Source organism: Pogona vitticeps, chromosome 2 (assembly GCF_051106095.1).
Source record: "Pogona vitticeps strain Pit_001003342236 chromosome 2, PviZW2.1, whole genome shotgun sequence".
Lineage (NCBI taxonomy): Eukaryota > Metazoa > Chordata > Lepidosauria > Squamata > Agamidae > Pogona > Pogona vitticeps.
Genome location: NC_135784.1, coordinates 183,651,168 through 183,678,314, shown reverse-complemented (window position 1 = coordinate 183,678,314; position 27,147 = coordinate 183,651,168). Strand labels below are relative to the sequence as shown.

General features: G+C 42.6%; 1 protein-coding gene across 3 annotated transcripts in view; it reads left to right on the top strand.

Moving 5' to 3' along the window:
* Positions 1-27,147, top strand: part of LOC110071225 (A.superbus venom factor 1) — a 139,371-nt gene that overhangs the window by 41,101 nt on the left and 71,123 nt on the right. For all 3 annotated transcript variants that reach the window (XM_078386612.1, XM_078386614.1, XM_078386613.1), the window contains 8 exons: positions 1,249-1,443; positions 1,734-1,895; positions 2,009-2,138; positions 2,655-2,729; positions 6,507-6,618; positions 16,874-16,959; positions 17,136-17,275; positions 19,412-19,624. In XM_078386612.1, coding sequence (XP_078242738.1) covers positions 1,249-1,443; positions 1,734-1,895; positions 2,009-2,138; positions 2,655-2,729; positions 6,507-6,618; positions 16,874-16,959; positions 17,136-17,275; positions 19,412-19,624 — 1,113 coding nt within the window. The remainder of the gene's footprint in view (positions 1-1,248; positions 1,444-1,733; positions 1,896-2,008; positions 2,139-2,654; positions 2,730-6,506; positions 6,619-16,873; positions 16,960-17,135; positions 17,276-19,411; positions 19,625-27,147) is intronic.

The window sequence follows — 27,147 nt, the reverse complement described above, 5'->3', positions numbered from 1 at the left end:
AGAGCCCCCTGGACTGCAAGGAGAACAAACCTATCAATTCTGAAGGAGATCAACCCTGAGTGCTCACTGTAAGGACAGATCCTGAAGCTGAGGCTCCAATACTTTGGCCATCTCATGAGAAGAGAAGACTCCCTGGAAAAGATGCTGATGTTGGGAAAGTGTGAAGGCAAGAGGAGAAGGGGATGACAGAGGACGAGATGGATGGACAGTGTCATTGAAGCTATCGACTCGAATTTGACACAACTCCGGGAAGCAGTGGAAGACAGGAGGGCCTGCCGTGCTCTGGTCTATGGAGTCACGAAGAGTTGGATATGACTTAATGACTAAACAACAATGCAACTTTGTCTCATTACACACAACCTAAGATTGAAGGAGAGACTCTTTAATTATCTGCCACCTTCTGCTGCCAGTGACATTGCACCCACTCTGCTGGTAGAGCTGGCCAATATGTTTTATATTTAGGGTGATAAATCAGTCTGTGAACAATGGTGAGATGCTAGCGATGTCATCTCTGCCTGAAGAAAATAATAAAAGCCTCCACGACAAGGTTCCAGTTGGCTGTAGTGAACCTACAAAGGGAGGGTGGCTATGTAAGCCGTGGAAAGGTACTCTTTCAGAAAAATACCCTCACCCATAAGAAACAGAATTGATTAATCTGGAGATCTGAACCATTCATAAGATTTGAAAGTGCTTAGGAAGAAAATAATCTCAGGTCTAAAAAATATTGCAGTTTTTATCAAAGGCAGGGATGTCAATAGGGATGTAGTAGGTAATTGATACAAAGGAAGCCTATATGTTCCTCCTAGTTTTTTATGAGATTCTACACTCCCAGAAGATGTTGTTCCTTTGGGCAAAAGACTCCAAGACACTATAGCATACTCCTTGTGTTTGTTTCTACAATAAACTGTATTAATTTTATGCTTTTCATTTTGTACAGTGCTTTGGACTATTCTTGCTATTTTTTGTTAGCTACCAATGTATCTTACATTTTTAGCACTCCCTGAGTTGGATGTTTGTTACTTTTTAAAAAGAAAAACCCACTGTGCTAGGCATGTGTACGTACTAGAATCTTATTTTAAAAAACAAGACATTGAAGTCTTCCATGTGACCGCACTGCATGAGAAGGTGAAGAACTGTTTTATTCTGTTAACTGTGTGTCTTAAGTCATGTAATTCCTCCTTATCAGCATCACATTCTTCAAGCCAATTAATGGTCTTATTCTTAATATTATGCCTTGTTTATCATTAGATCTTAACTAAAGGGAAGATACTGAGGGCTGGGAGGCAGCCGAGGCTAGCTGGACAGAATCTGGTCATCATGTCCCTGCGCATCACCCAAAATCTCATGCCTTCCTTCCGTATTGTGGCTTATTACCAAGTGGGGAACAGTGAGATCGTGGCTGACTCTGTCTGGGTGGATGTGAAGGACACCTGTATGGGAACGGTAGGTCAGGCTTTCTGCTGATTTATATAGCAATGTCAGTGCATGGCACCCTCTTACAGATGCTGCAGTGGGGAACTCTGTACTTGCTTTTTCCGGGACAGTTCCTGTGTCTTCACTTGGGCACTGTTAATTAAGCCGTATTCTGTTCTTTGACTTTGAAAGAGAGAAGCATGCAGGAGACATCAGAGTCATATTCACAGTCTTATCTAAGACCCTGTGATAGGAAAACAGCAGGTTTTCCATTTTTTCTGTCACAAAACTGAACCTCTTGGTTGCCTTTGTTCAAACAGCTGATTGTAAAAGGAGCAACTGAGGCTGACAATCAAATTCACCAGCCAGGAGCTCAAATGAAAATCAAGGTGGAAGGAGATCCGAACGCTCGGGTCGGTCTTGTGGCTGTGGACAAAAGGCTTTACGTCTTATACAAAAAGTACAAGCTTACCCAAAGTAAGGTAAGACGGGCAATTCCTCGGATGTGGGACACCAAACTCAGATGTTTTTTCACCTTGAACTTTGCTGAAACTATGCACTATTTTCCCCATGGCTTGTGTTTATTCTGTTGCAGATCTGGGACACAGTAGAAAAGAGTGATATTGGCTGTACAGCTGGCAGTGGCGTGAACAATCTGGGTGTGTTTGAAGATGCTGGCCTCACCCTGGAGACCAGTAATAAGCTCTCCACAAAACAAAGATCAGGTATGATGAGATCCATGATCTGACAGAGGATTTGCAGTGTGAAAAATGTCCTTCATCTGACAGTGGTCTGTTGCCTGCAGTACTAAGGATCTGAAAAGTATGCCCTAAGATCTTGGACATAGGATGCTGAGATGGTGGATCTGGTAATGACATGTTAATATCTCAGTTACATCCACAACATGGTTTGCAAAGACATGCCACAAGCCCGAGAAGGTTGGAATTTCTCAGGAAAAGAAGCATCAGGAATCGGAATGGAGCAATGTTGGGTTAAACATGTTCTCTCACATTTAATCATTCCTCTGCTCTACATTACATCCTCGGTACACTTTTTTGCATAGAAATGGTGGTTGTGTATGTTAGTATGTATATCTCTGACACATCGTTGAACCTTGAGGCCGCAGCTCTGTTCTCACTGCCATGGAAGTAAGCCCCATTCAGTTCTAAGAAAACATACATAGAATCAGAGTTAGAATTTAGCCCTGTCTTCTTTGTTCCTCCCTCTCTTGTTACTCCCAGATGCCAAATGCCCTGAAGCTGCAAGACGGAGACGTCGTCGTTCTGTACAATTCATTCAGTCAAAGGCAAGCGAAGGTATGTGAATAACGTGAATAGCTTCCAGTTCTCTTAAAGGGATCAGGACATTTGGGTAATTTCTGATGGAACACAATTGGGAAATGGGCAGGAGAGCGGTCAAAGAGTGAACACTTGGCAAGGAGGTGGAAAGACTTTTGTGCGGAGAGCCATTGTCAATCAGAGTAGTTTTTCTTCGTGGTCTCTGTGGATCACACAATTGATTTTACGCCTGCATAGAGCCACATTTAGAGGTCTGCATGGATGTAGTCCTGTTTATCATCTCCACCGTGTTTGTCCAGTCCCACCCTTCCTTCTCATCCACCAGAGTGTTAACATAAAAGGAATGTTCACTGAGCAGTTGAGCTAGTTTTCTCCTTTCTTTTCTTCCAACTATTCCTTCCCTCTTATAGTCAAGCTTCTTTTGGTCGTTGTTTCGTTGGTTAGTGTTGGTCTTCCCATTTGTCGTACATCAGCATCTTAATCTCTGTCCTTGTCCTTGTCTTCCCCTCCACCGTGCGGAGGTCCTTGCCCAACTACATGGCCCCTGAGGCTTTGTTTAAAAAGTGGCCCATTTGCAGAGGCCGCATCGCACCTACCAACCAGTGTCCTCGTGGCCTTTTTTTTTGTCTTGGAGAAGCCCACTTGTCCCAACCTTGCAATACCTGTAAGGACTTCATGAAATGGGGCCCTCGCATCTGGAAATCTAAACTTTGGGTTTTCTTTTGGGAGTTGTCTCTGAAGGCAGCAGAGGAAGCGGCACAGAACCAACCTCTACACAGTGTCAGTTCCTCCCAAAGAGAACATCCAGCAAATATATATCCACCAAACATAATAAAAGTCTCCTTCTGTGTTTTACGTTTCCCACAATATTTAAAAACATTTTTATAATTTTTTAAAAAACTTTAGCATTGTGTACCATCAGTAAATCATACATCATCTATAAAATGTATCTGCATTTTCTTTAATAGTTACTGATTTTTAAACATTAATGTTTTTCTACCATTTTATGCCCATTATATTGTACAGTCTTTAACCATTTTATTCATTTAATCCATTTTTATTTTTGAGGCTTTCTTTCCTCCTCCTGGATCCTCTTGTTTCTATAGTGCACTTTCCTTTAGGGCTTCTTGCTTGCTTTTCTGCTCTAGTCAAGCTTCTTTCTTCCTCTGATCCTGATGGTCCGCTTGATTTCTCCTTGTTTCTCATCTGCTTTTTTCTCCTTTTCCCCCGTGCCCAGCCATTTCTCCTTTTTTTCCCATAAAATCTCTGCCTTTAGTTTTGAGTTAATATAATAACTCTGTTCCTGGAATTCAAAGAGGTACTACATCTTCAGGTACTAACCACTTATACATAATGGAGTTTGTTCTCAAGAGGGATGTCAACTCCTCGTATTGTTTCCTTTTCTGTCTTATTTGTGAAGGAATATGTTTCAAGATCTTAGTTTCTTTGTCTTTTCTATTAGGTTCCTTGCCTTGTATGTTTCTTAGGACTTTTATCTCAAAAGATCATTCTCATAAATTTAACATGAATTTCTCTGGGGAGATTTTTATTCCTAATATATGCTGTATTAATTCTTTGTCTATATTTTGTTGGTCATCCTCAGGTTGCATCTCCATGGGCAATGCCAGGTTAAGTAGTAATCACTTGTGCTGTGTCTTCTTTTTGTTCTGGTAGATTCTGGAATCTAAATATGGCATTGGCTCTTTCTATTTGTAGATTTTAACAGAGTAATTTCAACTTGCTTGCTTTCCTATTTTCGCTCTCCCATCTCTGTATACAGGTTCTCAAGTCTTGTTTCTTTTCTTTTTGATGTCCCATCTATTCTGGTCATTTGTTTTTTATTTCCTTTAATTTGATTTTTAATACCAGTCATTTGCATCCCTAAATCTTTCATTTGTACTCATAGCTGAGTCATCCCTCCTTGTAGTTGCTGTAGCCCTGTTGATAACATCTCTTGAATACTCTGTTGCCAGTCCTTAAATGATTGCCTTAATATCCCACTGAGATTCTGTTTCTGTGCCGGTGAGCCTCTTTGAGTTCTCTCTTTTCCACCTTTTGTGGTCATATTGATTCCCCCCCTTCTTCCTAAGTTAGTAAGGGATGCTGTTTAAGTCTTTTGTCAGCAGATGTCGCTGTAACTTTAGTTTTCTTTCTTAGTCTTTTTTTACATGTCTGATCCAAGAGGGGGATGGAGCTTCCCTCTGGGTAAAAAGTTCTCATAATCATCAAGTCACAACAATAAAAATTTAAAAGATCTGCAGTGCTTTGAAGTAAATAGGATTTGATAGTAATATTTCACATAGTCACAGGAGTGAGGCTTTTATCTTAGATTGCTCTACTTTCATGACAAGGTAATGTTCTCCCCCTTCTCCCTTTATCTCTTCTCTCCCCTTCTTCTCCCGATCCAAGCTGGGGGAGGCTTGCTTCTACCGTAAGAATTTTTAAAATGGCAAAGTACATTTTGCTGACTCTTTATGTCTCTCTCTTTTCTGTGTAGTTACTTGGGTCCATGGAGATTTTCCTTACATAAACAGATATTTAACTTACTCAGAGTCTCTGGTTGAGATATTTTGACCATCCCTTTGTGCTCTCTCTCTCTCTGCTTGGGTTGTTCCCAGATCTTTGACAAGAGGGGTCCTTCCTTGGTCTGTACACTCAGAGGTGACTTTGGAGGGGGAACCAGCCTTTATGGATCCCATTCCCCCCTTTAATCATTTTTGATGGTTCAGACACCGCTTCTCCTAGCAGATCATCCTTCCCCCCCGCCCCGGTTTTGAGGGTCTGAAACTGAGGGGTCCCAGTCAGTTTCCTGAAACCTGACCAGTTCTCATTGCGATGAACCCCCACCCCCTGTATCAGCCAAGATTTCTGGTATGGTATTTAACAACAAAAATAATGATAGTATATTAAAAACTTACAAGAAGTCAATGTTTGTATATTCCTTGAAGCTGGCTAGGATATGGGCTAGTCAATATTTCATTCACAGAGACTTTCTGTATATATCGGTTCTCCTCTGTTTCCTGCTATGATTAATATGCAAGAATAGTTTTCTGAAATTTTATTCCGCTTCCATGTTCTAGTGGCTGAATGTCAGGATCGCCAGCTAAGAAGGTGCTGTGAAGATGGCATGCATGAAAATCCCATGGGCATGCATTTGTGAAAAGGATGCTGAATACATTGAGGATCATATGGGTGCTGGGTTGTCTGTTTTGAATGTTGCTGCTACATCAGGGGTGGGCAATTAATTTCTGTAGGGGTGCCACATGAAGAATCTGAACTGTGTTTGGGGGCCGAACCAACTTTACTTAAACATAAAATGAAACAGTGATGTTATGATTGTTTTTATTTTAAACTTGCTAATCTTCACAAATACTAAAGAGGTTTTTTTGCAGTATGTTAAAGCAACTGATCAACTTTAGACAAAAAGCTATAAATGGTTTTGATGTTCAAAATTGTTCGCGGGCCGGACAGGAGTGGCTTGTGGGCCGTATGTGGCCCTTAGGCCACACTTTGCCCAGGTCTGTGCTACATCAAAGGCATATGGGATGTGAATAAATGAGAGTCTGAGCTTGTCTTGGCCAGAAGCAAGTAGATTTGTTTGTTGTTTGTTTGTTTGCTTGTTTCTGTTCTTTCTTTATATAACTCTTTGGAATGCATGACCATTATCAATCTGAGTGCATTTGTTTTCCTCATAAGGAGAAACTTCACAGAAGTTGAGCTTTGGCACACTTTCCCAATCTCCTCAAATCACAGTAATAAATTAATTCCATGTTAGTCTGTCTTCCATTTTTCCAGGTGCCTTTGATGATGAATTCTTACCTGATGAAGTGATTAGCACCAGTACGGAGTTTCCAGAGAGCTGGTTGTGGGAAACAAAAGTGCTGACGGACACCCCTAATGATCAAGGGTATACATAAGGCTTCTGCTGTCTCTGCTTTCCATTGCTCTGCTTTACATTCTGAAAGAAAACTTGCCTGTTCCACAGAACACACAGGAATGTGGAATCAGTCTTTATGTATGTATGTATGTATTTATGTATGTATATATTTGTTTGTTTGTTTGTTTGTTTATAGACAACTTTTCTCCTGTTAAGGGTGGCTTACAGTATTGAAAGGAATAGAATTAAAAAGAGAATAAATTATACATTAAAACAATGTAAGTGTAATAGTAACTAAAAGCACAAAATGTTAAAAAGTATCTTAACTAAAAATGGCATTCAGGTCATGACTGTTAAAAGCCTGCCTGAAATGGTAGGTCTTCAACTGTCGGTGGAAGGATAAAAGCGGGGGGGGGGGGGGGGGGAGGGCAACCTGATCTCCTGAGGGAAAACATTCAAGAAACAGCCACAGAGAAGGCCCTGTCTCATGTCTTCAACAGCTGTGCCTATGCTGGCAATGCAACCAAGAGGAGGGCTGTGGCGATCCCCCTGGTTACCCCTTTATTTCCTTTGGGCTCCACAAAGGTAAACACGCCTTTTAACTTCTTTTCGCTGCCACCAGGTATTTCTCCCAATACCACTACAATTCCCACACACAGGAGCTGCTCATATAACTTAGGAATCCAGGGTTTGACCAAATATTCTTTTATTAATGAACAAAATCATCAGGAGAATCAAATATATAACTGTGTCAGGTGTGCATATATTAGATCATGTATTCAATCACTGGTATTTCTCATGTTATGCTTATGTGTTCATTCCTGCTTGTTCAATATATTTTACTCTTTCAATTTCCTTTCTTAACCCCTTCTTATCTATTCCTAAACCCTAGCACTCTTTCCACATCTTGTGGTCCCTAACTCTCCCTCTCTCTCCCTGATTCCAACTGTCTCCCTAACTGTCTCTTCCAGCTGTCTTAACTGTCCTTTTTTCTCTGCCCCTCCTGCTGTACCCTCTGATTGACAGGCAGGGATGCATCATCTTTTGGGTTCCGCTACATACCTCCCCCCTTAGCAAGTTTGTTCCATGGAGTAAATCTATAGTGGTTTGCTCCATGAACAACATAGAAGCAGTTTAATATTTCCACCAACTTATAACAACAACATTTTGCATTAATCGTCGTTGTTTAGTCGTTTAGTCGTGTCCGACTCTTCGTGACCCCATGGACCAGAGCACGCCAGGCCCTCCTATCTTCTACTGCCTCCCGGAGTTGTGTCAAATTCATGTTGGTTGCTTCGCAGACACTGTCCAGCCATCTCATCCTCGGTCGTCCCCTTCTCCTCTTGCCATCACACTTTCCCAACATCAGGGTCTTTTCCAGGGAGTCTTTTCTTCTCATTAGATGGCCAAAGTACTGGAGCCTCAGCTTCAGGATCTGTCCTTCCAATGAGCACTCAGGGCTGATTTCCTTTAGAATTGATAGGTTTGTTCTCCTTGCAGTCCAGGGGATTTTCAAGAGTCTCCTCCAGCACCACAATTCAAAGGCATCAATTCTTCGGCGGTCTGCTTTCTTTATGGTCCAGCTCTCACTTCCATACATCACGACAGGAAAAACCATAGCTTTGACTATTTGGACTTTTGTTGGCAAGGTGATGTCTCTGCTTTTTAAGATGCTGTCAAGATTTGTCATCGCTTTCCTCCCAAGAAGCAGGCGTCTTTTAATTTCGTGGCTGCTGTCTCCATCTGCAGTGATCATGGAGCCCAGGAAAATAAAATCTGTCACTGCCTCCATATCTTCCCCTTCTATTTCCCAGGAGGTGATGGGACCAGTGGCCATGATCTTAGTTTTTTTGATGTTGAGTTTCAGACCGTTTTTTGCACTCTCCTCTTTCAACCTCACTTACTCCATATCTTTAACTTCACTCAATTAACATTTGCAATCAACACTTACAATTTCTTTGTTATTATACTTTTCCATGGCTTATCAATTTTTCCATTAACAGTACTTTTATAAATTAACATTTTCTTTCTTTTTCTTCTTTTTTTTAAATATAAATTTTATTTCAACTACAAACACATATCTAAAATACAATACAGACACCCCAAACCCTCCCCCCCCCCTTTGAGGACAGAGATTCAGACCTCATTACATTTATTTATTTATTTATTTATTTATTTATTTATTTATTTATTTATTTATTTATTTATTTATTTATTTATTTATTTATTTATTTATTTATACCCCGCCTATCTAGTCATTTCGACCACTCTAGGCAGCTTTCCCAACTCCCAACTTTTCCAAACTCCCGATAGCATTGAAAATGAACAAAGAAGAAAAAAAAACACAGCCCGTCAACCATTTCTGGGCCCAAGCATGTATTCAGTTCCAACTTTGTTTTGCATAGTCTCTTGGTTGATCTCGCAGCGCTTCTGATGATGTATCTAGTTCTATAATGTCCAACAGCTTCTTCAGGAGCTCCTCCATTATAGGCGTGTCTTCACGTTTCCATTTTTGGGCCCAGAATGACCTAGCTGCTATCAATATATACATCAAACAATATTTGATTTTCTCATCAGTAATTTCTGGCATAATGTTTAATAATGCTATTTCATGTTTAAGGTTTAATTTCTTTTGAATAATTCCTTTTATCATTTCCCACAACTGTAACCAATAAACCCTGGTTTTTTCACATGACCACCACATATGATAATAGGCTCCTACTTTTTTTTACTTTTCAAACAGATATTACTGCTACCTTCTGACATTTTTGCCAGTTTTATAGGAGTATAATGCCATCTATAAAACATTTTGAGGATATTTTCTCTTAAATTTACTGGCTTAATCATTTTATAACAGTCTTTCCACATTATCGTCCAGTGATCAATGTCAATATTATAACTGAAATCCCTTGCCCATTTTATCATTGTCTCCTTTACCCTCTCATCCTCCAGTTCATATTCCAATAAGTATGTATACATTTTCTTTATTATTTTCTCATTAGTATAGATCCAGAGTTTATCTACCTGTACTTCACTTTCAAAAATGCCCAAATTCCTATCTTTTCTATATCTTTATTCTAATTTATTCAGTAACCACCAGTCTGTTGCCACTCCTAGTTCCTCTAATTCTTGCTTTTTATATTTTGTTCTCTGTTAAGTAGTTCTTTGTACGTTACCATTACCATCATCCCTTTCTGATTCAACACTTTCATTGGGAAGGCTTCTATGGGGGCTACCCATAATGGGGTTTTCTTATATGTTTGTGCTCGGAATTTATACCACACTAGACCCAATGCTTTCCTTACAATATGTTCCGTAAAGCATGATTGTTCCTTATATTTCCCATACCACACATATGCATGCCAACCCATGCTTAGGTCATACCCTTCTAGTTTCGGTAATCTTTGGTTTGCCAGGGTTATCCATTCTTTTATCTATGTCATTGCACACGCCTTATAATATAATAGCCAGTTTGGAAGTCCTACACATCCCCCTTTCTTTCAAGTCCTGTAAAAGCTTAAGTTTTATTCTTGGTTTCTTAGTCCTCCATATAAATTTAGTTATCAGGCGATCCAGTTCTTTAAAATATTTAAAGTTCAATAATATTGGTAGATTTTGGAAAAGAAATAGTGGTTTAGGCAAAATCATCATCTTTATCGTTGCAATTCTTCCCATCGATAGTTAAAGCTTACTCCAATCTTCCAGGTTCTTCTGAATTTCCTTCTGTATTTTGAGGTAATTCTCTTTCATTAAGTTGCTGGGTTTTTTGGTGATGATGACTCCTAAATATTTAATTTTTTGTACTACTTCAAACTTGATTTATCTCAGCAATTTTCCAGCTTCTTCTTTCTTTATATTTTTAATCATAACATTTGTTTTTTGATAATTAATTTGGAGACCTGCCACTTGCCCATACTCCTCTATGATTATCAATACTTCCTCTAGGTCTCCCTGAGGATTCTCAGGTATTATTACCAGATCATCTGCATAAGCTTGTATAAATTAACATTTTCAATCAACACTTTCAATTTGTTTGTTATTACACTTTTTCATTGCTTACCATTCTTTCATGTAAAGTACAATTACACTTGCAGTTACTTATTTTTAAATTTTACATAACTAAAACAGTTTATTACATTCTACATTTCTTACCATTCTTTCATTTTAAAAGACAATTACTTTTGCAATTACTTATATTAATTTATACATAACTGGAAGTTTATTACATGCTACATTTACAGTGGTGCCTCGCTTAACGAGTGCACCGTTTAACGAAAAATCCGTATAGCGATCCCTTTTTGGGGATCGCTATATGGATCAGCCCCAATCGCCGCACTCGCTTTGAGACGATTGGGGCTCCGGCGGCCATTTTGGAGCCGCCGAACAGCTGATCGGCGGCTCCAAAATGGCCGCCGGAGCGAAAACATCGCTGGAGGGGGTAAGTTTACACACTTATTGGAACGCATTAAACTAAGTTTAATGCGTTCCAATAGGTTTTCCTGCCCCGCACAGCGATGTTTTCGTATAGTGAAGGTTAATCCGGAACGGATTAACCTCGCTATACGGGGCACCACTGTATTTTCAGTAATCTATTTGTTCTTCATTAGTTCTTCATGCCCAGGCTTCAGTAACTATCTTCTGAGTCTTTCTTTTTCTGCGAAATTCAAAGTCCGAACCTTGCAAGCTCCTCTTCCAGTTTGTAAGCTTGTTCTTGTAGGCTTTCCCAGTTCGTAATTCAGTTAAAGGTAAAGAGTGTGTGCATAGTCCAAATTGTCCTTTTCCCTTGCACGGCTTAATCTCCTGTAACAACCACTCCCTTTTGTCCCACTTACGTTCCCTTGATGCAAGGCGTCTCTCAACCGTCTGCAGCTTTCCACTCAGGAATGTAGCTGGCTGATGATCTTCCTTGTCATCTGCTTGGCTCAGCACGGCTCTGGGTTTGAATCTGGACACCTCAGCATGGAACTCCTTCCGGGACTCTATGCCTCTCACGATCAGACCGTCCATCACCGCTTCCTTCTGCTTCCCAACAACCTCCTCGCAGTTGCTCGCCCTCTAGATATTTTCAGCTTTGTACCAGGTTAGCTATAGGACTAGCTATTTCTCTGAGCTCTGGCATACTCTTTGGAGTTGCACCTGTTGTATCAATGTGGTGCACTGCTCCCTGTGCTACCCCTGGTTGGTTTGCGAAGATCTGCTTCTGTCTTATCAGCAAGGCTCTCGCTTCTTTGTTTTCTCTAGAGGAAGTACTTCATATCTTTCATTGTCAGCTTCTTTCCTAGCATCTAGGGCCACATTCTCCCTTCTATAATCTGGTTCTATCATGTTTGGTTGAACCTCTTTCTGCCCTGGTTCTCTCTTCTCTTGGGTTATATGATTTCTTTTGTTCATTTTGGAGATTATTTTGTGTGGATCTGACCCATTTAATTGTAACTTTTTCCCTTAGAAAGGTTCTAGCTTCAGATCCTCATCTCCAGGGTTAAATGTTATCTCTTTGGCTTTTCTGTCAGCCTCTAGCTCTTGTTTCTGTTGTTCAATGTGTTCCTGTTTCTGTTGATTAAAAATCTTATCAATGTCTTCCATATAATTATTATAATCATCCCTACTCTTGTCCTCCCTATTGGCTTCATCTTCCTTATTTCTCTTCCTCTAGCATATATCACAAGCTTGACAAAATTCTTTTATCTCCTTTCCCATTTTTGGTTAGTAATACTTCTGAGATATCCTCTGCTTAGTCTCTGTAATACCTAAGTGTCCAGATAAGGTGTCTGTGTGTCCTTTTTCTATCATTTTCTTTTTGTATTTTGAAGGAACTACTAGTAGTTTATGAAGGCTCTCTCCTCTTTTCCTGGGATTTATTAAGATTTCTCTATATAAAAGGCCTTTTTCCTCAAAGTACCTCTCAGGGTTCTCAGGTGATACTGGATTTTTACTAATCAATTTAAAACACTGTCCTAACGTTGGATCTGTTTCTTGCTCCTGTTTAAATGTACTTTCTTTTGGATTTCTCATTGTTACCAAATCAGCTATTTCATGACTCTCTCCTATTATTTCATTAGGGGACTCAAATTTTTCCTCAGACATTTCCTTGTTTTCTTTCTGGGCAAGAGAATTCACTAAAGTACTCTTGACAGGCTCAGAGAGGTCTATACATATCAGGCATGACGTTGGCAGTTCACTAGTAATTACTATCCTCCACCAAGCAGTCCACCCTTGATATTTTATTGGTATATTGGCCACTGGTAATGTAATTATCTCTGTCCCAATTCATTTGACGTTTATGTTTTCTCCTTTCACGATAAATTCTGAAGGGATTATTTCTGGATGGCATAATGTCACTTGAGAGCATGAGTCTTAGAGCTGGATATTTAGTCTCATTTATATAAATAGTATCCCCAGAATATTTCATAAGTTCCTGATTATTCTCAAGGTAACAATGGAGAATTTGAGCTACTGGGAGTTGTTCTTGTGGTTCTGGGTTCTCTGCTCTGGCACTAACTGTGGTTGCCATGGCACCCGCTTCAACTGTCCCTGTAAGTGCCTCCTTCTGCTGTATGCAATACACTTTCTTAGGCACATCTAAATTCCCTTTTTGTTGGCAAAAAAGGCCAACAAATGTAATGTGGTCAGCAATTTCGCCCACTTCCAAAATAATTTTTGGCTTTTTATCGGTTACTAAATATCTCAATTCCCCAGGTAACACTGAGAAGAATTGTTCAAGACCCAGGACATTTTTCAAATCCTCTAGGGTATCAACCCCTGCTTGCTCAAGCCATTTTTCTAAATACCTCTGCATATTTGCCCCTAATTGAGAATAGGTTTCATCAGGCCTTTTGGTCAATTCCCTAAATTTCCGCCTCAAATGCTCTGCATTGCTCCCAAACCTTGCAAAAACCAGCTTTTTAAAAGCTTCGTATTCTCTCACTTTTTCCTGAAGCATATGGGCATATATTTCGGCGAGTTCGCCAATAATTTGGGTCCTTAAAAGGATCATTTTATCAGATTCTTGGATTTTATAGTCCCAGCAGGCTCTCTCAAACAGAATCAGAAATGCCTCAGGATTATCCCCCTTTCTGAATTGTGGAAATTTCTTGAGGTCTACTTTTGAAATCTCTTCACTTGCTGAATTGTTATTATTCTTATTTAAGGTTGTTATTTCCAATTGTCTCATTCACAATTGATGTTCCATCTCCTTTTCCCTCATGGCCATTTCTCTTTCTCTGGCTTCTGCCTCAGCCCTCATCTTTTCTTGCTCCATGGCTAATTGTCTGGCTTCAGCCCTTTCTCTGGCCTCTGCATCTGCCCGCCTGGCTTCTGCCCTTTCTTTTGCTGCTAACTCAGCCCTCATCTTTTCTTTTTCTTGTTCCAGGGCTAATTGCCTTAATTGAAATTCTCTTTCCCATTTCCACTTTTGAAATTCTTGGGAGGTTAGAGTAGCTTCTCCTTCTCCTCCTCCCTTTGAGGCATCACCCTCCTCCTCCTGAGTAGCATCCTCCTGCTCAGCTACCTCAAGAGTACTTTCCTCTTCGTGAGGTAACACTTGTCCTTCAGGTACCTCCATTGTTAACTTTTTTCCTCTCTTAGGAGGCATGGCTTATCTGTGTTCTCAGATTCAAAACACAAGCCTTGTTTTAAAAGGGACCTAATTTTTTTCTCTGTGCTAGGGAGAGATACTTCGTAGCTTAGACAGCCTACCCTAGGCTTGCTTTGCTAGTTTTGTTATTCCAGGCACCCTGCCTGAGCTCCTTGCAGAATACACTGTTTCTTTTTGGCTTTCAGCCACACACCTGTTTATTTTTCTGATTTCCAAGCTTCTCTGCTTGTTTCTGTTTCCCTCAGATCTGTGTTTTGACTCCGGCTTCCGCTTCTTGTCCTATAATTGTCCCCAATCAGTAAGTACAGTGGAGTCTCAACCTATGGACTTAATCCATATTGGAATTGTGTCCGTAGGTCAAAAATGCATTCCCCACAGGAATGCATTGAAAACCCATTAATCCGTTCTAGGCCTTTCTCCCCTACCGGACAGCTTCTCAGCTGCTGAAACCACCATCAGGGCAGCCCTTTGGGAGAAGCCGGGTGGCGGGGAAGAAAGGCAGGAGCCGATCCGGTCTTTCTCCCCCACGGCAAGGCTTCTCCCAAAGTGCTGCGCTCGATGCTAGTTTCAGCAGCTGAGAAGCTGCCCAGTGGGGGAGAAAGGCAGGAGCCGATCTGGCCTTTCTCCTCCACCTGGCAGCTTCTCCACTGCTGAAACCACCATCGGGCTAACCCTTTGAGAGAAGCTGGGCAGCGGGGAAGAAAGGCAGGAGCCGATCCGGTCTTTCTCTCCCACCACGAGGCTTCTCCGCTGCTGAAACCTCCATCGGGCGCAGCGCTTTGGGAGAAGCCTCACGGTGGGGGAGAAAGACCGGATCGGCTCCTGCCTTTCTTCCACCCCACTCAGTTTCTCCCAAAGGGCTGGCCCGATGGTGGTTTCAGCAGCAGAGAAGCTGCCCAGTGGGGGAGGAAGGCCAGATCGGCTCCTGCCTTTCTCCCCCACTGCCCGGCTCCCTCCCTTTTCCAAACTGTTGGGGCAAAAGAGCTAAAGAAGCAGCCTCTTCACCACCAACAGTTTGAATTTCCCACCCCTTTTCCCTACCTTTTTCGACTGTACGTTGAAGCTCCAGCCGCAAGTCGATCCAAAATTTTCCAGCTGGAGCTGGACGTAGGTTGAAAAGTACTATAGGTCGAGACTCCACTATAGTCTGGCTGCTGCATTTTGAACCAGCTGGAGTTTCTGAGCTCTCTTCAAAGGCAGCCCCATGTAGAACATGTTACAGGTTCTGGGGTTTGAGGAAGCCTTTGCTCTAGGGTTTCCCATTCCAGACCATCCTAAAACAAAGGAAAGGGAGAGATCCTGAATGGGGCCAATGGTTTTCTCTTCATGTTCCATGGGAAATGGGAAGCATTTGCTCAATTATAATGCACCACCTGTCTACTCTTCCCCTTCGTCTGTACAAAGACAAGGAAAATGGAAAGGGAGACAGGAAGCTGTGAGCTGGCGATACGATATTGCTCTTTGCTTTTGCCTATTGGATTTTGCTGGATGCCATGTGTGCCACTGAGAAGGAGATTCCTTTGCTTCACTGGTTTGCTGTTGTGGAATAAAAGTGGGTGAATTCTAGATACGCATATACAGTGGTGCCTCAACTTACGAACATCCCTACTGACGACCATTTCAAGTTACGACCAGCTCCGGTTGCAAAATTTTCCTTCTACTTGCGACCGGAGCTTCCACTTCTGAACAGAGAAAGGTAGGGGGAAAAGGTGGGAAATTCAAATTGCTAACTGTAGGTGGCCACAAGGCTGCTTCTTTGTAGCTCTTTCGCCCTGGCAGTTAGAGTGTGTGATCAGAGAAGGCTGCCTGGTAAGGTACGGTGCTGTTTTTTGAAGTCCCCCAAAACCAGCAGCTTCGGGGAACCCAACAGTGCCGCGGAGACAAAGTCCACCAGCTCCGGTAGGGAAATGGCTGGGTCGCGGGGAGCACGGTAACCCAGCAAGATCCCAATACCATCCCTAGCCCCAATCGACACGTGGAGGGCCTCCAGACCCGGCTTTACCACCGAGGAGCGCCTAGTAACCTCCAAGATGGATTTATAGACAATGGCGACTCCCCTCCCCCGACCTTCCAGTCTACCCTGGTGTTGGAAGGCATAACCGGGCGGACAGATGAGTGCTAGGGGAGGACCCCCCTCTCCGCCTATCCATGTTTCGGTTATGCAGGCCAGGTCTGCGTCCTCTTCCAGGATAAGGTCATAAATCACCTGGGCCTTATTGGCGACAGACCTGGCATTCAACAACACCAGGCGTAGAGTGGAAGGATGACTGATTTGGCTGCCTCGATATTGAGGGGTGGCCCCAGGCTCAGAACAGTGGACAGCCTTCAGACATCTGTCCATCGTTCTTCTTACACGAGTAGGGACTGGGGCCATGCCATATCTACCTCTACCTGTGACCACAGAAATATTTTGGGGGCCCTCGCTGGGAGGGCAGGCCTTCCATTCCATCAGAGGGAGGAGGGAGGGAGGGAGGGAGGAAAGGGGAAAAAAGGGAGGAAAAGAAAAGGAAAGGGAAAGATAATAGACAAAATTAACTTAGTACAAATAAATCAATAAACGAAGAGAAAAATAATAGTAACAATAAAAATAAAAATTAACCATAAACAATATACCAATGCATATAAATAGTGGGTTTCTACTGTAAACAGTCTCCCTTATACATGGCACAATACCTTTCTCATTGTACATAGGATCTCATCCAAGAGCGTGTCTTTTTACTTGAAAGATTCCATCACAACCTGGGAGGTGCTGGCTGTGAGCATTTCCGAAACGAAAGGTAAAGCTCATGGTGGGGGGAATCTGAAGACTGGACTAGGGAAGTAATGCTGGACTGCAGTCTGCCCCCTTGAAGCGATTTTCACACTGAAGAGACTTTCTGAATAAGAAAGTCTGATGTGCAGGTGCCATGGATTCTTCTGATCCTGCTTCCTTCCCTCTTGATCTCCTTGGCAGGTATCTGTGTGGCTGACCCTTATGAAATAAAGGTAATGAAGAAATTCTTCATTGATCTGCGGGTGCCTTACTCGGTAGTGAGGAATGAGCAGGTGGAGATTCAGGCTGTCCTCTACAACTATGGGAATCAGGATATCAGGGTAAGCTTTGAGATTCTGATTAGCATTCATAATTGGGATTCTGGAAATGTATTCCTAGGGATTCCATTGGATTCTGGAAAACAATCATCTGAGAGGCCATAGGGAAAGATCCTGGAAGTAAACAGTTATATGTAATGTAAGTTATATGTGAGTAATCACTCCTTTGGGCAAGGAAGGTGTAATTAAATTACATTTCATAAATAACATACCAAGTGGTCAGAAAGTTAATTTTTGATACAATGAGTAACATTGTCACATTACTGTGAAAGATAACTTTAAAAAAATTTTAGGGGCATTTTGACAGGCCTTTTTCAGATTTTGTGCTATTTTTGTGTCAGTCATTTGTGGCAGGGAGCATGCTGTTTTGTTTGTCTTTTGTCTTTTAAAACAGTGGTCCCCAACCTTTTCCCAACTATGGGGGTGGGGTGGGTGTGGGTGTTGCATGCATGCACGGGGGCAGGAGATGTGTGACCGTGGTCTGGTCCTGCCTAGGTTGCGGACCACTGCTGGGTTGTGTACTGGGGATTGGGGACCCCTGTTTTAAAAGATATTTTCACAGAGTGATGTGGGAACTAGTTGCTAGAGGGGATCTGAGAGTACTTCCCTTAAAAAGGAGTTTTCTGTTGCCTGGGCAGGCGATCCTGTTGAAGCTCTGGCTGATCTCTGGAATGGGGAAATGGCCAGGGTGGTGGACACAATCGTTCCTAAGTGTCCTCTCCCACGAAGTAGAGCCAGGCAAGCTCCATGTTCACCAGGGAGCTAACAATGATGAAACAAGTGGGACAGAGACCAGAGTGACGATGGCGGAAAACTCAGAGTGAATCTGACTGAACACGGGCTAGAGCCCATTTGAAGGCCTAATCCGTGGCAGTGGCTACCATTGGATCTGCACAAAGTTGTCCAGTGGAGTTGTTTCAAGTGGTCAGGGGCTTACTACATGCCCCACCAAAAGAACAAAATATTGACCAGAGACAGCTTTGGTCACCTTGGTGGATGAGCTATGCTGGGAACTGGACAGAGGGAGTGTGTCCTTGTTGGTTCTGCTGGACCTCCCAGTGGCTTTTGATACCATCGACCATGGTCTTCTTCTGGGCCGTGTCTCTGGGATGGGACTCAGAGGCACTGTTTTACAGTGGCTCTAGTCCTTCCTGGAGGGGAGAACTCTGAAGGTGGTGCTGGGTGACTCTCTTACTCAATGCCCTGGCCATTGGCCTGTGGCATTCCTCAGGGTTCTCCTTTGTCACCCATGCTTTTAAACATCTACATGAAACCACTGTTGTCTGGAGCTTTGGGGTTCGGTGTCACCAATATGAGGATGACACTCAACTCTAAACTCTTCACTCTAAACCAGTGCCTGCCATCAGTAACAGGCTGGATGAGGGCAAACAAACTGAAACTTAATCCAGACAAGACAGAGGTGCTCCTGGTTAGTCAGAAGGCAGATGAGGGAATAGGGATACTACCTGTGCTGGATGAGGTCACACTCCCCCCGAAAACTCAGGTCCGCAGCTTGGGTGTACTCCTTGATTCATCCCTAACCTTGGATGCCCAGCTCTCGACAGTGGCCAGGAGTGCATTTGACCAGTGGAAGCATATCTATGGAACACTCTCCCTTGGGAGATCAAGATGGCCCCTTCCCTTTTATCCTTCCAAAAGAAGCACAAGACCCATCTCTTCAGGCAGGATTTTAACAACTACAACTGAAACCCTGAACCCCATTTTAGCAGATAATTTTAATCTTTTCATGTTTTCATGTTTTAATCTTTTAGTTATATTTTAAATCATATATTGTTTAATTTATCTTTTAATATTTAATTTATTTTATTTTTAAATTGTGTGAATTTTAATGCAAGCCACTTTGGGTCCCTTGTTGGGAGAAATGTGGCATCATCATCATCATCATCATCATCATCATCATCATCATCATCATCACAACTACAACAACAAGAACAAAAACAAGAACAACAACGATAATGATAATGATAATAATTATGGTTCTTCCTTTTGATCATAAAAATGAACCTGTCAACTCCTTTTTTCCTGACCCAAAGACAGGAGCTCTATGCTTCCTTGTTCACAATTTTTCACATTGGCAAGACAATGTTCCTAATCACCCCTTTCTCTTTTTCTCCTCAGGTGCGGGTGGAGCTGATGCACAACCCTGCTTTCTGCAGCGCTTCCACTGCCAAGCAACGCTACCGACAGGAGATTCAAATGACACAGCAGTCATCCTGGGCAATGCCAATAGTGATTGTCCCACTGGAAGTGGGGATCCATTACATTGAGGTTAAAGCATCTGTCTGGGGTACGATGGTGTCTGATGGTGTGAAGAAGAAGCTGAAGGCTGTGGTATGTAACAAGCCATGTGCTCTGAAGAAACCTGAAACAACAGAGTCTGCATAAAGACCTAGACTTCTTTATTCCAATTCTTTATTTTGACTCTGCCAAGAAAAAGATGAAACTGTGTCACACCTCATCTGTGAATGTCCAAAGATTGCATAAACAGATTACAAAGTTAAACATCACAGAGTGGCAAAGTTAGTGCACTGGTCATTATGCAAAATTATAACTTGCCAGCCTCCAAAAACCTAAGGAAACATAAGGTTGATCTTGTGGGGATCCAAACTTCTAGACACCTTGAACATAACACACCAGACATAGTAGTAATAGAATGAAGAAATGCCTGGATCCTTGACATTGAATTCCAGGGGATGTCAGAGTTGAAAATAAAGAATTAGAAAAACTAACAAAGTACAGAGATGGTTGTTGCAGGTTTTTTGGGCTCTTTGGCCGTGTTCTGAAGGTGGTTCTTCCTGATGTTTCGCCAGTCTCTGTGGCCGGCATCTTCAGAGGACTGGAGTAGGAACTCTGTCCTCTGAAGATGCTGGCCACAGAGACTGGTGAAACGTCAGGAAGAACAACCTTCAGAACACGGCCAAAGAGCCCAAAAAACCCACAACAACCATCAGATCCCGGCCATGAAAGCCTTCAAGAATACAAAGTACAGAGACCTGGCAAACGAAACATCTTGCCTGTGGAAGAAACACACTTCAGTGGTCCCCGTAGTCATTGGGGCTTTGGAAACAAAATCAGGAAATTTCACACAGAAGTATAAGCAGTTGCAAATCTCAGAAATCACACCATCAGAGCTTTTAAAAAATGGCAATATTAAGAACAGCATACATATTGTGTTATTTAACAGGTTTTTGGTTACAACTTGTATTTGTTATGTTGTTGTTGTTTAGTTGTTTAGTTGTCTCTGACTCTTTGTGATCCCATGGACCAAAGCACGCCTGGCTCTCCCGTCTTCCACTGCCTCCCAGAGTTGGGTCAAATTCATGTTGGTAGCTTCGATGACACTGTCCAACCATCTCATCCTCTGTCGTCCCCTTCTCCTCTTGCCTTCACGTTTTCCCAACATCAGAGCCTTTTCCAGGGAGTCTTCTCTTCTCATGAGATGGCCAAAGTATTGGAGACTCAGCTTCAGGATCTGTCCTGAAGGGTTGATTTCCTTCAGAATTTATAGGTTTGTTCTCCTTGCAATCCAGGGGACTCTCAAGAGCCTCCTCCAACACCACAATTCAAAAGCATCAATTCTTCGGCGGTCAGCTTTCGTTATGGTCCATTTCTCACATTGCTACTGGAAAAGCCATAGCTTTGACTATTAGGACCTTCATTGGCAAAGTGATGTCTCTGCTTTTTAAGATGCTGTCTAGGTTTGTCATCGCTTTCCTCCCGAGAAGCAGGCGTCTTTTAATTTCATGGCTGCTATCCCCGTCTGCAGTGATCATGGAGCCCAAGAAAGTAAAATCTGTCACTGCCTCCATCTCTTCAATTTCTATTTGCCAGGAGGTGATGGGACCAGTGGCCATGATCTTAGTTTTTTTGATGTTGAGCTTCAGACCATGTTTGCACTCTCCTCTTTCACCCTCATTAAGAGGTTCTTTAATTCCTCTTCACTTTCTGCCATCAGAGTGGTATCATCTGCATATCGGAGGTTGTTGATATTTCTTCCGGCAATCTTAATTCCAGTTTGGGATTCCTCCAGTCTGGCCTTCTGCATGATGTATTCTGCATAGAAGTTAAATAAGCCAGGGAACAATATGCGGCCTTGTTGTACTCCTTTCCCAATTTTGAACCAATCAGTTGTTCCATATCCAGTTCTAACTGTTGCTTCCTGTCCCACATATAGATTTCTCAAGAGATAGATAAGGTGGTGAGGCACTCCCATTTCTTTAAGGACTTGCCATAGTTTGCTGTGGTCCACATAGTCAAAGGCTTTTGCACAGTCAATGAAGCAGAAGCAGATGTTTTTCAGGAACTCTCTGGCTTTCTCCATAATCCAGCGCATGTTAGCATTTTGGTCTCTGGTTCCTCTGCCCCTTCGAAATCCAGCTTGTACTTCTGGGAGTTATCAGTCCACATACTGCTGAAGCCTACTTTGGAGAATTTTGAGCATAACCTTGCTATCATGTGAAATGAGTGTAATTTTACGGTAGTTGGAGCATTCTTTGGCACTGTCCTTCTTTGGGTTTGGGATGTAAACTTGCTGGCATATTGAATGTAGCACCTTAACAGCGTCATCTTTTAAGATTTTAAATAGTTCAACTGGAATGACATCACCTTCACTGGCCTTGTTGTTAGACATGCTTTCTAAGGCCCACGACTTCACTCTCCAGGATGTCTGACTCAAGGTCAGCAGCCACACTATCTGGGTTGTCCGGGATATCCAAATCTTTCTCATATAATTCCTTTGTGTATTCTTGCCACCTCTTCTTGATATTTTCTGCTTCTCTTAGGTCCCTCCCATTTTTGCCCTTTATCATGTCCATCTTTGCACAAAATGTTCCTTTAATATCTCCAGTTTTCCTGAACAGATCTCTGGTTTTTCCTTTTCTATTATTTTACTCTATTTCTTTGCATTGTTCATTTAAGAAGACCCTCTTGTCTCCCCTTGCTATTCTTTGGAAGTCTGCATTCAGTTTTCTGTGACTTTCCCTATCTCCCTTACATTTTGTTTCCCTTCTCTTCTCTGCTATTTGTAAGGCCTCGTTGGACAACCACTTTGCTTTCTTGCATTTCCTTTTCTTTGGGATGGTTTTTGTTGCTGCCTCCTGTACAATGTTACGAGCCTCTATCCAAAGTTCTTCAGGCACTCTGTCCACCAAATCTAGTTCCTTAAATCTGTTCTTCACTTCCACTGTGTATTCATAAGGGATTTGTTTTAGATTATACCTGAGTAGCCCAGTGGTTTTTCCTACTCTCTTCAGTTTAAGCTTGAATTTTGCTATGAGAAGCTGATGATCAGAGCCACAATCAGCTCCAGGTCTTGTTTTTGCTGACTTTATAGAGCAGGGGTCTCAAACTCAATTTACCTGGGGGCTGCTGGAAGCAGAGTCTGGGTGAGGCTGGGCCGCATCAGATTTTCTGCCAAGTGGAGCAAGAGCCCAAGGAAGCCACTCAGGAGTTTCCTTAGCCCGGCTGGGGCTCCGAGGAGGAGGAGGAGGGGCGTGCGAGCTCTCGTTGCCCGGTCACGACCCCCTCCAGCTCCTTATTCACTACCTCCACCAGCAGCAGCAGGACGAAGAAGAGGAGCTTGAGGGAGTGCCAGTGACTGCCTAGCGGGGGGGGGGGGAAGAGGGCACGACATAAAATTTTAAAAAATACCCTCATAGAATTCGCCTTGCTAAAGGAGAAAAGCCCCCATCAGTACCTGCAAAATTAAACAGAATGGGGCACCCCTCCACAGGTGCACATGTGTGCATGCACACAAATAAACAAACAAACACACACACAAACACACACACCCCGTCTGGCAACCTTCCTCTGAGGGCCCCCCTCAAAAAAAGCTACACTCAGCAGCAGCAGCTACCCCCACCATGACAGAGGAGCAAACTTTGCGAGGCAAGCCCAGGGAGCCTCCAGAGCCGAGGTGGCTGAAGCAGGATGAAGAGGAGGAGGAGGAGAAGGAAGCTTAGGTGGCCGCTGGCAGGCCTGGTGCTGGGGGTGCCAAGAGAGAAAGAGAGCCAGAGAGCCGCTTCCCTGGAAGAGGCGGCAGCGGCATCTGCTGTTGGTGGCTTGGAGGCGCTCTTTGATGACAGGCCGGAAGTAGGCTCCACTCTCAGGCACCGCTCGGCAGTGATTCGGGTGCACGAGGGTAAAGGCCTGGCAGCGCGCCTCACTCGCTGGCTCTCCCCCAAGACAGTGCCTTTTGCACCCTCCATCCGGAACTGCAGCCTGCCAGCCAGCAGACAGGCTGGCTGGCTGGCAGGCTGCAGTTCCGGATGGAGGGTACGAGAGGTGCTGTCTTGGGAGAGAGCTGGCGAGTGAGGCGAGGCTGTTTTTGACTCTTGACAGCAGAGGATGTGTGGGCGCTTCGGGGGGGCAAGGCGGGGGCCACAAACTATCATCTGGCGGGCCACGGGTTTGAGACCCCTGGTTCTCCATTTTTGGCTGCAGAGAATATAATCAATCTGATTTTGGTATTGCCCATCTGGTGATTTCCATGTGTAGAGTCACCTCTTGTGTTGTTGGAAAAGAGTGTCTGTGATGACCAGCTTGTTCTCTTGACAAAACTCTATTAGCCTTTGCCCTGCTTCGTTTTGAATTCCAAGGCCAAACTTCCCTGTTGTTCCTTTTATCCCTTGACTCCCTACTTTAGCATTCCAATCCCCTAGAATGAGAAGAACATCTTTCTTTGATGTCAGTTCTAGAAGGTGTTGTAGGTCATAAAATTGGTCAATTTCAGTCTCCTCAGCATTGGTGGTTGGTGCATAAACTTGGGTTACTGTGATGTTGAAAGGTCTGCCTTGGATTCGTATTGAAATCATTCTGTCATTTTTGAGATTATATCCCATTACAGTTTTTCCCACTCTTTTGTTGACTATGAGGGCTACTCCATTCATTCTATGAGATTCTTGCCCAGAATAGTAGATATGATAATCATCTGAATTGAATTTGCCCATTCCTGTCCATTTTAGTTCACTGACGCCCAGGATGTCAATGTTTATTCTTGCCATCTCCTGTTTCACCACATCCAGCTTACCAAGGTTCATAGATCTTACATTCCAGGTTTCTATGCAGTACTTTTCTTTGCAGCATCAGACTTTCCTTTCACTTCCAGGCACATCCACAGCTGAGCATCCTTTTGGCTTTGGCCCAACCACTTCATTAGCTTGGGAGCTACTGGCACTTGTCCTCTGCTCTTCCTCAGTAGCATGTTGGATGCCTTCTTCCAGCATCATATCTTTTAGCATTTTGTTTCTGCTTATGGGGTTTTCTTGGCAAGGAGACTGGAGTGGCTTGCCAATTCCTACTCCAGGTGGATTGCGTTTAGTCAGAACTCTCCACTATGATCTGTCCATCTTGGGTGTCCCTGCACAGCATAGCCGATAGCTTCTCTGAGTTACTCAAGCCCCTTCGCCACAACAAGGCAGCAATCCATGAAGGGGATTTGTTATATAATACCAGTCAATGTTTTTATAATTTTGATTGTGTCTGGAGTTTTTGATGATGATGATGATGATTGAACTGTAGTCCTCCTTTGGCATTTTCTTCTTTCAGTTTCACTAAAATTCATATCAAGTCATTGCCATTTTCTGCCAATAGGGTGGTATCATCTCCATATCTTTAATTATTGATCTTTCTTCCACCAGTTTTCACTCTTCATCTGAATCTAGTCGGGCTTTCCATATGATGTGTTCTGTGTAGACTGAAAAAATAAGTGGGTAAAATGCACTCTGGTCTGACACTTTTGCCTATAAGAAGCCATTCTCTCTCTATGTTCTTGTTTACAATAGAGGTTATACATCAGGACAATCAAGTACTGAAGGATACCTATTTCATTCAGAACAACCCATAGTTTCTCTTGATCCATATAGTTAAAGGTTTTATCCTAGCAGTCTATAAAGCATAGACTGTTCATTTTCTGAAATCCAGTGGTGTACTCTAGTGGACATTTGCAATATGATCTTGAATGCTTCATCCTTTTAAGAATCTGGTTTGAAGATCAGGCTTTTCTTCACTCTATATAAGGTAAAATCCTTGGTTGCAACATTTTGAGCATCACTTTGCTTGCATGGGAAATTTGATCCCTATAGTTATTGCACTCCTTGGCATCTCCTTTCTTGGGGATTGGAATGCATATTGAACATTGTCAGTCTTTGGGCCATTGTTTTGTTTCTATATTTGTTGGCATATTTTGACAGCTTCAGTCTTTGTGCCTTGAAATGGTTCTATTGGTATTCTATCTACTCCTGAGGAATTTCTTTCTTCCTAGTGCAGTTTTCATGCTACTAGCCAGAACTGCAGGTTCTGCATCATCAGATTTCTCATCAAAGGAATCTGTCATTCTTTTATCTCTTCTGTACTCTATAGATCTTCAGTATACAGCTTCCACGTTCTCCTCATTTTCTCCTGGTCAGATAATGTGTGTCATTTAGCATTCATAAACTGGGCTTACATTTTCCTTTGATTTCATAGACATTCTAGATCTCTTCCCCACCTTTTCTGTTTTTGTTTTTGTTTTTCTCCTCTGTTTCTTTGCACTGGCTATTGTAATAGTTCTCTTTGTCTCTGTGTGACAGTTGCTGAAGCACTGCATTCAGAGTTCTGACCCTATTTCTGTCACCTTTTGATTTTCACCTGTTCTTTACAATTTTGAGGGCTTCTTCCATCATCCATCCAGATATTTTTGCTTTCTTCCCTAAGAATATCTCAATCCACAGGTCTTCTGGTTCATGGTCAGTTGCCTTTAGTAATGTGAATCTATTCCTTATGTGGACTGTTGTTTAAATTATATTTTGGCACGATGATTCTTTTAGTGTTCTTTTTCCACTTTACTCTAATGTGGGATATTAATAGTTCATGATCAGTACCACAGTCTACTCCTGGTCTTGTTTTGGCAGAGAGAATCCAGCTTCTTCATCTCCTGCTTCCAAATACTGTATACAGTCCATTTGATCTCCATATTGACTGTCTGGTGATGTCCACATGTTCAGCCACATGTTTGGTTGCTTGAAGAATGTATCTGTGATAAACAGATTATTGGTTTTGCAGAACTCTGAGTCATTGTCCTGCTTCATTTTTATCTCCTAGCTCAATTTTTCTAGCAACATTTGGTTCTCCTTTATTCCCTATTTTTGTGCTCCAGTTAGGTATGGTATCGCAACGTCTTGTTTTGGTCTGTGATCAATTTCTTCCTAAACACTTGCATAAAAAGTTTCAGTTTCATCTTTAGTGCATGTAGTTGAAGCATAGACTTGAATAATAGTTATGTTGATAGGTTTCCCACAGATATTATTTAGTCAGACTTTTTATTATGGTCCCTGACTGCCTGTGCTACATCTTGCCTCAGTGTTAGAGCCACTACATTTCTCCTGAATTCGTCTTTTCCAGAGCAGAACACTTTGTAGTTGTTGGACTGAAAAGATCCCATTCGAGTCCACTTTAGGTCACCGGCCCCAAGTAGTGCAGTGTGTATTTGTCCCTTGTCTTGCTTTACAATTCCCAGTGTACCTTGATCCATACTCCTGCTGTCCCATGTTCCAGTTGTGTGTGTCGTACAGATTGGACTGTCCTTTCCCTCCTGTGCATGTCAGTCCCTAGATGTCGTTTCAGCTTTAATCTAATGGCATAATTAGCAATGGAGCTATTTGTATTTGTCCTTTGCTCTTCCCCAGTACCTGCTTGAGGTCTTTCCATCCTGGGAGTCTCATATTCTAGCATTCAGTCTTGTTTCATTTTGGACTCTCTTGTCTTAAGTCTATGCTGGTGTTCCTGCACCCTTGGTGAGGTTTTCTTTGCCTCCTCTGGAGCTGCCTGGCTCCTTCATGTGGCTCAGTTTAGGGCCTTGGCTCAAATGAGCCTTCCAT